At 47.6% G+C, this 12,527-nt stretch overlaps 1 protein-coding gene across 3 annotated transcripts in view; it reads left to right on the forward strand.

Moving 5' to 3' along the window:
* The window catches only part of PIP5KL1 (phosphatidylinositol-4-phosphate 5-kinase like 1), a 29,366-nt gene extending 18,603 nt beyond the window's left edge, over positions 1–10,763 (forward strand). For all 3 annotated transcript variants that reach the window (XM_060270225.2, XM_088665316.1, XM_060270226.2), the window contains 5 exons: positions 536–570; positions 4,490–4,545; positions 7,517–7,629; positions 7,999–8,152; positions 9,760–10,763. In XM_060270225.2, coding sequence (XP_060126208.1) covers positions 536–570; positions 4,490–4,545; positions 7,517–7,629; positions 7,999–8,152; positions 9,760–10,342 — 941 coding nt within the window. In that variant the 3' untranslated portion in view covers positions 10,343–10,763. The remainder of the gene's footprint in view (positions 1–535; positions 571–4,489; positions 4,546–7,516; positions 7,630–7,998; positions 8,153–9,759) is intronic.
* Positions 10,764–12,527: the final 1,764 nt, after the last annotated feature.

Consider the following 12,527-nt stretch of genomic DNA (forward strand, 5'->3'; position numbering starts at 1 on the left):
GGGGTAGGGTGGGTCATAAAAAGGGTTTTTTAAAAAACATGTTTCCTCCCTTGATCTTATCTCAGGCGTATGGTATAAACATAGTCAAATTTCAAAATTTGGGACAAATCGGTTAATATTTAGACCCTGCTCCTACAGATTGAAATTTTGCCTCGCTACGAGTGATAAAAACATAGGAATTTGACTCCTTTAATTCTCAGTATGTTAAATTGTGAACTGATAAACATCAATTTTAGGTTTTATGTAGAGCAATAATAGTTGCATACTATTATTTTCTGCAATATTTATTTATTTAAGATCAAACATGTGGATAATACCATACACCTGAGATAAGATCTAGGGAGGGAACATTTTCGGGGGGGAAATTTTTATGACCCACCCTATTGCGGGGGGAGGGGCACGCTGACTGGACAAAGATCTGATAAGCTTACACATGAATGAAAATAAGCCTTAAAAGTCAGCAGCAGTAATACGTTTCTTACGATCAGGCCAAATCCTTTGGCTGTGATGTGTGTTTCCCCCTTCCTTCCAACAGGTGTGCACAGTATTATCGTCCCTCGGGAAAAGAAGGTAAGGTTTTATGTGAGCTATCGCTATTAGTTGTTAATACACAGTACCTGCGAGGAGATTTTGCAGGGCTTCAAAGCTCCCTTGCTGGAATATTTCTGCCAGGGCTCCAGCCTTGCGCTCTTCCAGGGTGCAATAAGCTAGTTAGGGGGCTCAAACAGGGCAGTTGACTCTTAACCCCTCCAGGGCATTTTGTTGGGGGTGGGAAGAAATGGTTGGCCTTTTGATTTCAGCTAACCCTGTTACCATACCCTCCAGTACTTCCAGAAAATAGTTTTGGAAAATATATATATATATACCGGTAATAAGAATAATATTGGAGAAAACTGGGTATTGAAACTTGCTTAACCTAAATCATATATCCCAGTTTCCAGTGGCCCTTTAAAGCAGTGTTTCTCAACCAGTGTGCCTCCAGATGTTTTGGGACTACAACTCCCATCATCCCTAGCTAGCAAGACCAGTGGTCAGGAATGATGGGAGTTGTAGTCCCAAAACATCTGGAGGCACACTGGTTGAGAAACACTGCTTTAAAGTACGCTTCACACAGAGTATACGCAGTCAGAAGTCGACCTGGCTAAGAAAACACCACCAAGAGCGTAGGGTATTATCTCCCTTATATGAAACCCCTTACTAGCTGCACACTTGTAAAAGTATAAAGATGAAAATACAAACGATTGGGTTTCTTTAACTGAAAAACAAACTGACTCTAAAGAGACTTTAAACTAAAGATAAATGCTTTCTCTCTTAGCAACTTTATCTACCCACATTCCAACCATTCCAAACCTCCCACAAACTCCCACATAACTCTCATTAAACTACCCAAGAATTAACAGCAAACTAGCTTTATAACTAAACAACTCTCATACTAAGATTCAACTAAGGAATCTCTTAAACTGAGAGTCTCTTACTAAGATTCAACTTGGAATCTCTTAAACTGAGAATTAAATCACATATTTAACTGAGAGATACATTCAACTGAGAGAGTGATCTACTAAGAGATCTATCTAAGAGATACAGAAGGCTTTCTGGCAGAGCCTTATATACAAGGAGCAGAGCCCACGCCTGTGAGCAAGTAACAGAAATCACTGGCACCTGTTTCTCTTAAACAGACAGTATTTACATTAGACCGGCTCTAAAGTAACTTGACTATTCAAAAAATCCAACAAATAGGGACATCCCATTCTATAATGATATTTTTACTTTTTATACCCCACACATTTTATTGGGTTGCCCCAGCCACTCTGGACAGCTCCCAACATAATAAAACATTAAACATTTTTTTTAAAAAAAACTTCCCTATACAGAATTCCCTTCAGAAGGCTCAGGGGTCTGATAACCCCATACCCACCAACAAAAATAGGAACATCCTAAGCAAAAGCAAGGGGACGCGGGTGGCGCTGTGGGTTAAACCACAGAGCCTAGGGCTTGCCGATCAGAAGGTCGGTAGTTCGAATCCCCGCCATGGGGTGAGCTCCCGTTGCTCAGTCCCAGCTCCTGCCCACCTAGCAGTTCGAAAGCATGCCAAAGCGCAAGTAGATAAATAGGTACTGCTCCGACGGGAAGGTAAACGGCGTTTCCGTGCGCTGCTCTGGTTCGCCAGAAGCGGCTTAGTCATGCTGGCCACATGACCAGGAAGCTGTATGCCGGCTCCCTCAGCCAGTAATGTAAGATGAGCGCCGCAACCCCAGAGTCAGACACGACTGGACCTAATTGTTAGGGGTCCCTTTACCTTTAAGGAAAAGCAGGACATTCTGGGATTACATCAGAAACTGGGGTGGCTTCTCTAAATCAGGACACTTGGAGGGTCTGTACTGCAGCTTTTGCACACCTACAAATACCTCCCTCTTGTTCCTCAAAATCCCTGTTTTGAAGACAATCCTGTTGGCATTCGAAACACTTGAGTTTGCTGTTAAAGGGAATGTTAGATAATTGCCACAACAGAAACATCTATAAATTCTATGTAATCACCCCTCCTCTCCTAGCACCTTCATTTTTATTTTGAAAAGCTTGAGGGGTTGTACCCAGTGCCAGCCCTGCTCAGAGTAGACCCATCGAAACTGGCAAGCGTGGGTTACCATAGCTGCCAACTTTTCGCTTTTCTCGCGAGGAAGCCTATTCAGTATAAGGGAAAATCCCTGTAAAAAAGGGATAACTTGGCAACTATGTGGGTTACATAGGGCCATTAATTCCAATGGCTGCAAGCCATTATGTTTATTATCTAACTTGGGAAGAACAGGCACCTACATTTGCTTGTTTTCTTGTCCCCACCTCACTTTTTCAGGGCCTGTCTTGCTTTTTTGGTTTTTTTAAATGCCGTCCAGAGATTTTGAGGCGCTGTACAAAATCATCATCATCATTTTTTTAAACTGAATACATTTTTAGGGGCCTTGTTTGCGTCACAGCATCACAGCAGGAAACCCTGAAAAAGAGGGGCGGGAAATGGTTTTTATAATGGACAAATTTTGAAAGCTTTGTGGGGCACAAAAAAGACTTTGGCATCACAGTTGGGGTGATCAATAATTATTTTATTACCAAAAGGAAAAAAAATTAAAAACTCATTTTTCATATTAGAAATGACAAATTTGGGGAGTCTTTGGGGATTCACAATTTTTTGGAGGCGGGATGAATATGACCCACCACCCATTGCTTAACACACACACCCCACACTATAGGTGCTTTATTAAAAATAACAACAATGCTTAGTAGCATTCCGAAGTTGTTGCTGTTTATCCACTGTTCACCCTCAGATCCCAGGGCAGGTTAATATGATTAAAACACAATATTAAAACTAGAATCATAGAGTTGGAAGAGACCACGAGGGCCATCCAGTCCAACCCCCTGCCAAGCAGGAAAAACCATCAAAGCATTCTTGACATATGCCTGTCAAGCCTCTGTTTAAAGACCTCCAAAGAAGGAGACTCCACCACACTCCTTGGCAGCAAATTCCACTGCCGAACAGCTCTTACTGTCAGGAGGTTCTTCCTAATGTTGAGGTGGAATCTTCTTTCTTGTAGTTGGAATCCATTGCTCTGTGTCCGCTTCTCTGGAGCAGCAGAAAACAACATTTCTCCCTCCTCTATATGACATCCTTTGATATATTTGAACATGGCTATCATATCACCCTTAACCTTCTCTTCTCCTGGCTAAACATGCCCAGCTCCCTAAGCCAGGCATCCCCAAAATTCGGCCCTCCAGATGTTCTGGACTACAATTCCCATCATCCCTGACAACTGGACTTGCTAGCTAGGGATCATGGGAGTTGTAGGCCAAAACATCTGGAGGGCCGCAGTTTGGGGATGCCTGCCCTAAGCCGTTCCTCATAAGGGATTGTTTCCAAGCCTTTGACCATTTTGGTTGCCCTCCTCTGGACACGTTTGTATCTATATATATATAAATGTAAAAGATCCACTTTTCTCCATAACCGCTTGACCGATCGTCCGGATCATTTTGACACAATGATCCAGGCCACAATCCCTCAAATTTCGCACCTGGGCAGGAAACAAGCAGGAAACACCATCAAAGCATTATTGACATATGGCTGACAGCAACGTGTGGCCGGGTCAGCTACCGGTAGTAGAATCATAGAGTTGGAAGAGACCACAAGGGCCATCCAGTCCAACCCCCTGCCAAGCAGGAAACACCATCAAAGCTAGTTTTCAACAAGTGGAAATTACAGAAGTAAAGTGGGTCCTAAAAGTATACATCTTAAGTGTCAAAAAGCCAAGGGAAAGAGGTGGGTCTTAGGGGTCCTTCCCTTCCCCACCCATTGAGGAAGGCCCTTGCTTTCCACCCATCTTTCTGTCTCAGCATTAAGCATCCTGGAAACGTCCTATGGGAGCATTGCACACTGCCATGAGCGCTGCATGCTTGAACGGTCTTAGCCCTGAACTGACATGCTGCTGTTTTCTGCTTCTGCCTCTAGAGATACTTCATCATAATGCAGAGTATCTTCTACCCTCATGATAAGATTGTCGAGCGGTGAGTTCCTTGCATGGTTTGAGAGGAATGGCACCATTTTTAGCTCTGGGGGGGGGGTGTTCAGACACCTGGGCTCTCACTTGTGGGGTGCCTCAGGGTTCCGACCTTTCCCCCATGCTTTTTAACATCTATATGAAGCCACTGGGAGAGATTATCAGGAGGTTTGGGCTGGGTGTTCATCAGTATGTGGATGATACCCAGCTCTACCTCTCTTTCAAATCAGAGCCAGTGAAGGCGGTGAAGGTCCTGTGTGAGTGTCTGGAGGCGGTTGGAGGATGGATGGCGGCTAACAGATTGAGGTTGAATCCTGACAAGACAGAAGGACTGTTTGTGGGGGACAGGAGGCGGGCAGGTGTGGAGGACTCCCTGGTCCTGAATGGGGTCACTGTGCCCCTGAAGGACCAGGTGCGCAGCCTGGGAGTCATTTTGGACTCACAGCTGTCCATGGAGGTGCAGGTCAATTCTGTGTCCAGGGCAGCTGTCTATCAGCTCCATCTGGTGCGCAGGCTGAGACCCTACCTGCCTGCAGACTGTCTCACCAGAGTGGTACATGCTCTGGTTATCTCCTGCTTGGACTACTGCAATGCGCTCTACGTGGGGCTACCTTTGAAGGTGACCCGGAAACTGCAATTAATCCAGAATGCGGCAGCCAGACTGGTGACTGGGAGCGGCCGCCGGGACCAGATAACACCGGTCTAGAAAGACCTACATTGGCTCCCAGTACGTTTCCGAGCACAATTCAAAGTGTTGGTGCTGACCTTGAAAGCCCTAAATGGCCTCGGTCCTATATACCTGAAGGAGCGTCTCCACCCCCATCGTTTAGCCCAGACACTGAGATCCAGCGCCGAGGGCCTTCTGGCGGTTCCCTCACTGCGAGAAGCAAAGCTACAGGAAACCAGGCAGAGGGCCTTCTCGATAGTGGCACCTGCCCTGTGGAACGCCCTCCCATCAGAGGTCAGAGAGATAAACAGCTACCTGACATTTAGAAAATACCTAAAGGCAGCCTTGTTTAGGGAAGTTTTTAATCTGTGATATTTAATGTATTTTAATGTTTGTTGGAAGCTGCCCAGAGTGGCAGGGGAAGGCCAACCAGATGGGCGGGGGTATAAATAATAAATTATTATTATTATTATTATTATTATTATTATTATTATTTATACCCTTCCCATCTGGCTGGGCTTCCCCAGCCACTCTGGGCGGCTTACAACAGAAAAATGAAATAAAATAATCTATTAAACATTAAGGTCCTCCCTAAACAGGGCTGCTTTATTATTATTATTATTATTATTATTATTATTATTATTATTATTATTATCTGAGTTGACGATAGAGGCCTTCCTCCACTCCTGCTGCTTGACTTCCTTATGCCCCTGGAAGGAAGCATTGAACAAAGGGGGGGGGGGTAATTCTGGAGGAACACGCACAGAATTGTGCTGTGGAGGTAGACCTTATCCCCTATCAAATCCTGTCCACTGACTGGGCTCTTTGAAGCAAGGCTTCCTATCCCTCTCCCTGACATGCTAGGTTTCTGTGTGCAGGGATTTATCGTTTTTGTTTCTAGCAAGTGTGAATTGCTACAGCTTAGATGCTGGTACCTGGCCTCAGCAAAAGCTGGGCCCAAATGCAAAACACCCTGGGACATGTCTGGTGCATACACACACCCACACACACCCGAAGTTGCGTGTTGCCAGGGAATGAGAGAAGGTGTAGCAGTGGGCAAGATAAACTTGTCCACTCATGGGCATACCCAGCGCGGTGCAGGAGGGGCACCTGCCCCTCCTAGAAGCAGGGCCGGCACGGCCGTGGGTGAGAGCGGCGCTGCCGGCGGGGCTGGTGGGCAGAGGCGGAGGCGGAGCACAGCCTAGCGGAGCTAGGAGGACTGCTACTAAAAACTCAGCTACCCCCACCGTTACCCTTTGGTCAACGTCAGATAGGCGGAATCCCACACTTTCACCTTGCTGGGGTTCCAGACCATCCAAAAGAGGGGACAATATGTTGACGGAGTGTATTCTACAATGGACAATGAAAGAGAATATGCTCTACAGTGTCTGGGACATTCATAGAACATCTGCAGAATCTCTTGTTTCTAGGAATGTTTTGATATCTTCCCCTGACAAATGCCGAGGGAAAAACATTTAGACGGGCCAACATAAAAGCTCTACGTTGGGCTGGGATCATTAACTTGGTGACGTAATTGGCTCTGCTATCTAGGATATTTAAATCATAGAATATAGGGGAGCAAATTTTGTCTACAGCTGCCACAATATTTTGTCTCTCGACATCCTTTAGTCTAGTTAGGATATTATGGGAAATGTATTGCTCGCTTGAATTGTACAAGGGCTCCAACTCGATGCCTATAGATTCAATCTTTTTTTCAAGGTACTGATACCATCTTGATTTATAGGAGTCCTTGAGCAAATCAGCGAGCAGATTTGATGGGGAGCAGCAAAAATGGCAGCGTAACCAGTATTTTATTCAGGTGGTCCAAACCCAATATTCCATTGTGTGTATGCCTATTTCTGCACACATTGTTTCATATTTGATAACAGTTGGGTGTCCAAGAATATGTCTCAGAAAGCTGGAGTGAATCTTTTTAAAGTCACTGTTATATGCTTGGACCCATAGTGGGATTCCACAGAATATCTGGGATAGCACTTTTGTTTGAAATATCTGGTTGGCCGCAGGAATAAATTGATTACCTTTCTGATAATAAAAACGGGCAACTGCTGATGAGGTGCAATTTGCCTGTTTTATGGCGTTTGTACGATGGTTTGCCCACCCTAAATTGCTCTGGAATAAAATTCCCAGGTACCTATAGATTTTCACTTGTTGGATTTCTTGCCCTCTTATTGTCCCCATCTCTTGTGTCTGACCTACCTCACAGGGATGTTGTCGGTGGCCTTCTTGGACAACAGGTGAGTATATGAAGACCACTTCTCTGGCACTTACCAGCCCTCCTTTTCCCTCGCAGGTATGATATTAAAGGGTGTGATGTGGGCCGCTGGACAGATCCGACCCCGAAGGGCAGCGAAATCATTGTGGTTTATAAGGATCTAAACTTTGCCGATAAGACCATCTGCCTTGGTAGGTCTCTCGTCGCCGCCCCCCCACCGTGCAAGCGTTGGGCAGGGGGCAGCTGCCCCCCCTAGAAGCAAAAGTGACCAGGACTTCTGCTGCCAAGACGAGGCCGCTTATGGAGGCCCCGCCAACCCTGCTCCGCCCGCTGCTGGCGAGCTCTCCCCTGAGTCCCCTCGCCGCCCCCGGGCTGCCTTCCGCCGCCTTCCCCTCGAGGGCTAGGCGAATTTTTCGTTATAAGAATTGACCCGTGGAACGAATTAAATTCGTCTAGCGAGGCACCACTGTAGTTTTCTGCTCATTACAGGAGATCTTGCAAGCTCTTCACCCCTGACTGGTAGCCTCCTGGTTGAATATGCCCATCTCTCATCCATGTAGGTCCGCAACGCACCTGGATGTTGACCCAGTTGGAGCTGGACACACAATTCCTGAAGGATTTGGGCGTGATTGACTACAGCCTTCTGGTGGGCTTGCAGCCCCTTCATGAGGACGAGAGGCTCCTGAGCCACGCACTTGCCAACATCATTGCCATGTGAGGCCCTACGGTGGGGTTGTTCTTGGTGGTGGGGTGGTATCGGTCATAGGGGAAACCAGTCTTCCTTTCTCCCTACCCTCTACTAGCCAACTCAGCCTTATACCTTCCCCTTCCCGCCCTGATCTGGCCACAGTGATCCATGAGACGGTCACCTCCAGGCTTGATTACTGTAATTCGCTCCACGCGGGGCTGCCCTTGAAACGGACCCAGAAACTCCAGCGGGTGCAGAATGCTGCAGCGAGGCTCCTCATGGGGTCCCTGCCATGGGAGCATGTTCATCCAGTGCTTTTCCACCTGCCTTGGCTCCCGGTGGAGTACAGGGTCAGATTTAAGTTGCTGGTATTGACCTTGAAAGCCCTCGTACCCATGGGACCGCCTCTCCCAGTATGTCCCACGGAGGACCTTAAGGTCCATATTATTATTATTTATTATTTATACCCCGCCCATCTGGCTGGGTTTCCCCCACCACTCTGGGCGGCTTCCAGCAAATACCAAAATACATTAAAATATCACAGATTAAAAACTTCCCTAAACAGGACTGCCTTTAGGTGTTTTCTAAATGTCAGGTAGTTGTTTATCTCCTTGACCTCCAATGGGAGGGCGTTCCACAGGGCGGGCGCCACTACCGAGAAGGCCCTCTGCCTGGTTCCCTGTAGCTTTGCTTCTCGTAGTGAGGGAACCGCCAAAAGGCCCTTGGCGCTGGATCTCAGTGTCCGGGCAGAACAATGGGGGTGGAGACGCTCCTTCGGGTATACTGGACCGAGGCCATTTAGGGCTTTCAAGGTCAGCACCAACACTTTGAACTGTGCTTGGAAACGTACTGGGAGCCAATGTCGCTCTTTCAAGACCGGTGTTATGTGGTCTCGGTGGTCGCTCCCAGTCACCAGTCTAGCTGCCACATTCTGGATTAGTTGTAGTTTCCGGGTCACCTTCAGAAATAGCCCCACGTAGAGCGCATTGCAGTAGTCCAAGCGGGAGATAACTAGAGCAGGCATCCCCAAACTTCGGCCCTCCAGATGTTTTGGACTACAATTCCCATCATCCCTGGACTTGCTAGCTAGGGATCATGGGAGTTGTAGGCCAAAACATCTGGAGGGCCGCAGTTTGGGGATGCCTGAACTAGAGCATGCACCACTCTGGCGAGACAGTCCACGGGCAGTAGGATCACAGCCTGCGTACCAGATGGAGCTGATAGACAGCTGCCCTGGACACAGAATTTACCTGCGCCTCCATGGACAGCTGTGAGTCCAGAATGACTCCTAGGCTGTGCACCTGGTACTTCAGGGGCACAGTTACCCCATTCAGGACCAGGGAGTCCTCCACACCTGCCTGCCTCCTGTCCCCCACAAACAGTACTTCTGACTTGTCAGGATTCAACCTCAATATGTTAGCCGCCATCCACCCTCCAACCGCCTCCAGGCACTCACACAGGACCTTCACCGCCTTCACTGGTTCTGATTTGAAAGAGAGGTAGAGCTGGGTATCACCCGCATACTGATGAACACATACGGATGTTGCATTGAATGTGCCTGCAAGGGAGGGCGTTCCACAGGGCGGGCGTTACACAGGGCGGTCTTCAAATGCGCTTATGTTCCCCCTGACAGGTCGATTGACACTGACAGTGATCACCATAACCAGAACTTTGGGAACGCCATGTATGAGTCTCACACGTCTCCGAGTCCTGCCTATTCTCCTAGTGTGGACCAGTTCTACAAGCTCTCTCCCGAAAGCAGGTACACCATCCAGAACATGCTGGCGCTGTACCTGAAGAAGAGAACCAACTCAGACAAGGAGTCCGAGACTTCTAGGGGAAGCGAGACCTTCATGCGGGAAGTCTTGGCTCCTTATGTGCTCCATGGGGTCAGCTTCGACCCGACTGCCCAGTCTTCGGTTACAACGGAGGAGGACGGGCATTCGCCCTCCATCAGCAATCTGGCGGAGTCCCTCTTCCACCTGACCCAGAACAGGCGGCTCCTTCCCAACACGCGGAATGCCTTGCACGTGATTGACGGGCCCGACTATCGCTATTACATAGGTATCGTCGACTTGTTCACGGTCTACAACTTCCGCAAGAAGATGGAGCATTTCTGGAAGACCCTTCGGTTCCGGGACAAAAGTTTTTCCACGGTTGGGCCTGTCTATTACGCCAGGAGGCTCTGCAAATGGGTGCAAGACCATACCACATGATGGCAGGGAGGGAGGGAGGGAGGGAGGGGAGCAGTTGCAGGAGGGGGTGAGGGAAACATCCCCAGACTGTCCCCCAAAGCCTTGTCCCCTACATGCCTTGCAGAGAAAACAACAAGTACATAAGAACAAGCTTTGAAGCGACTGCTCCAGGAAGTCGAAGTTATTGTGGAAACTTTTTGATGCCCAGGGACGAGGACAGCACCTGCTATGTCCTGGTAGCTGGGTTATGTCACAAGGCCAGAAGGGAACAGATTTTTTTCTGCAGGAGTGGTGTGTATTTTTGTGGGGGTGGAGAGACTGGTGTCCTGAAAAGCGGAGACACGGCATCTGCTGGGATTTGGACCTGAATCCTGGACATTGTAAACAGCATTGCTGCATCCTGGAGATGAGGGTGGTGACAATACAGCAATCTACAAAAGTATTTGTGTGTCTTTCTGCATCCCAGCTTGTTATTGAGCATGTTGTTGTTGTTTAGTCATTTAGTCGTGTCCGACTCTTCGTGACCCCCTGGACCAGAGCACGCCAGGCACTCCTGTCTTGCACTGCCTCCCGCAGTTTGGTCAAACTCATGTTTGTAGCTTCAAGAACACTGTCCAGCCATCTCGTCCTCTGTCGTCCCCTTCTCCTAGTGCCCTCCATCTTTCCCAACATCAGGGTCTTTTCCAGAGAGTCTTCTCTTCTCATGAGGTGGCCAAAGTATTGGAGCCTCAGCTTCACGATCTGTCCTTCCAGTGAGCACTTGGGGCTGATTTCCTTCAGAATGGATAGGTTTGATCTTCTTGCAGTCCATGGGACTCTCAAGAGTCTCCTCCAGCATAGTTATTGAGCATAGTTATAAATAATAATAATAATAATAATAATTTTTTAGTTTGTACCCCGCCCATCTGGCTGAGTCTCCCCAGCCACTCTGGGCGGCTTCCAATCGAATATCAAAACAATACAGCAATAGCACAGTTACAAAAGTCACAAACAATACATAAACCATATCAAAAAATACACAACCGAATGGAAAACAATTTCGACGAATCAAAATCTAAAACTAAGAATACATCCTTAATGCAGTTTAAAATAACATAGGTAAAAAAATAACAGGAATTTAAATAAAAAACAAAATGGAGCCCTCTCTGTCCAGCAGCAGCAGCGGTGGCGGCAACAGTCCTTTATAAAGCCCATCAGGCCCCACCCTAGGCCAGGTGGTGAGTGGTAGGACTGGGGCCTTCAGGCGCTGAGCAGGGGAGTCCTCCTGGCTGGTAGCAGCAGCAGCAGCAGCAGCAGCAGTTCTTATAGGCCTTGGCCCCGCCCTGGGCCAGGTGGTGAGTGGCAGGACTTTATTATTTATACCCCACCCATCTGGCTGGGTGGCTGCCAACAGAAAAATGAAATAAAATAATCTATTAAACATTAAAAGCCTCGTGGGACCGGCCCACGGCTAAAAAAGTTTGCTGACCCCTGGACTCTACGGTACATCTAACACAGTGTTTTTCGACCTTTTTTGGGCAAAGGCACACTTGTTTCATGAAAAAAATCACAAGGCACACCACCATTAGAAAATGTTAAAAAAATTACTTTTTTTTTTTTGGCTTTGTGTTGGCGTTCAGAGTCTCTTAATTAGTGTTGCTTTTGCTCCTTAGAACCGGCGCTCTTAGCTGCTCAGTTCTCCTTTTAACAAAGTCTCTGTCTTTAATGTAAAACACACCGCAGTCTCTCTTGTTCTTTTTCTCCCTTTTAAACTAACGTTTGCCTCGTAAGAAATCCCGTGTTAACAGTTTTGTAATATTAGAAGGGCTTCCTTTGTATTTTCCCTTCTTTTCCCCGCGAAATACTTCACTGGCGTCTATTTCATTTAATGGGGAGAGTCCTTTTTTCCTTAATAAGCTGGTCACTTCCGCGCTCAGCGTCAGTCTTTTTTTCCGGTTCCCCTCTCTTTCGATGGTTCTAATGACTTTTTCTATGTTTTATTTTGGGGTTATGTTAATGGATATTCCCCCACCTTGCCCCCTCGGACTCTAAGGCTTGCTCGCCTTGGGTTGCTCTCCGCCTTGCGCCACGAGTTCCCACCGTCGTCTCACCTCGTCGGAGATGTAGGCTTCGGTGGTCTCCCTTTTACTGGCGCTGCAGGCTTCAGTTTCGTCCTGGTCACCCCAGGATTCACGGGGTCGCCTAGCCTCTGTGTTGCCCCCCAAAC

The sequence above is a fragment of the Zootoca vivipara genome, chromosome Z2 (genome assembly GCF_965207765.1).
Source record: "Zootoca vivipara chromosome Z2, rZooViv2.hap1.1, whole genome shotgun sequence".
Lineage (NCBI taxonomy): Eukaryota > Metazoa > Chordata > Lepidosauria > Squamata > Lacertidae > Zootoca > Zootoca vivipara.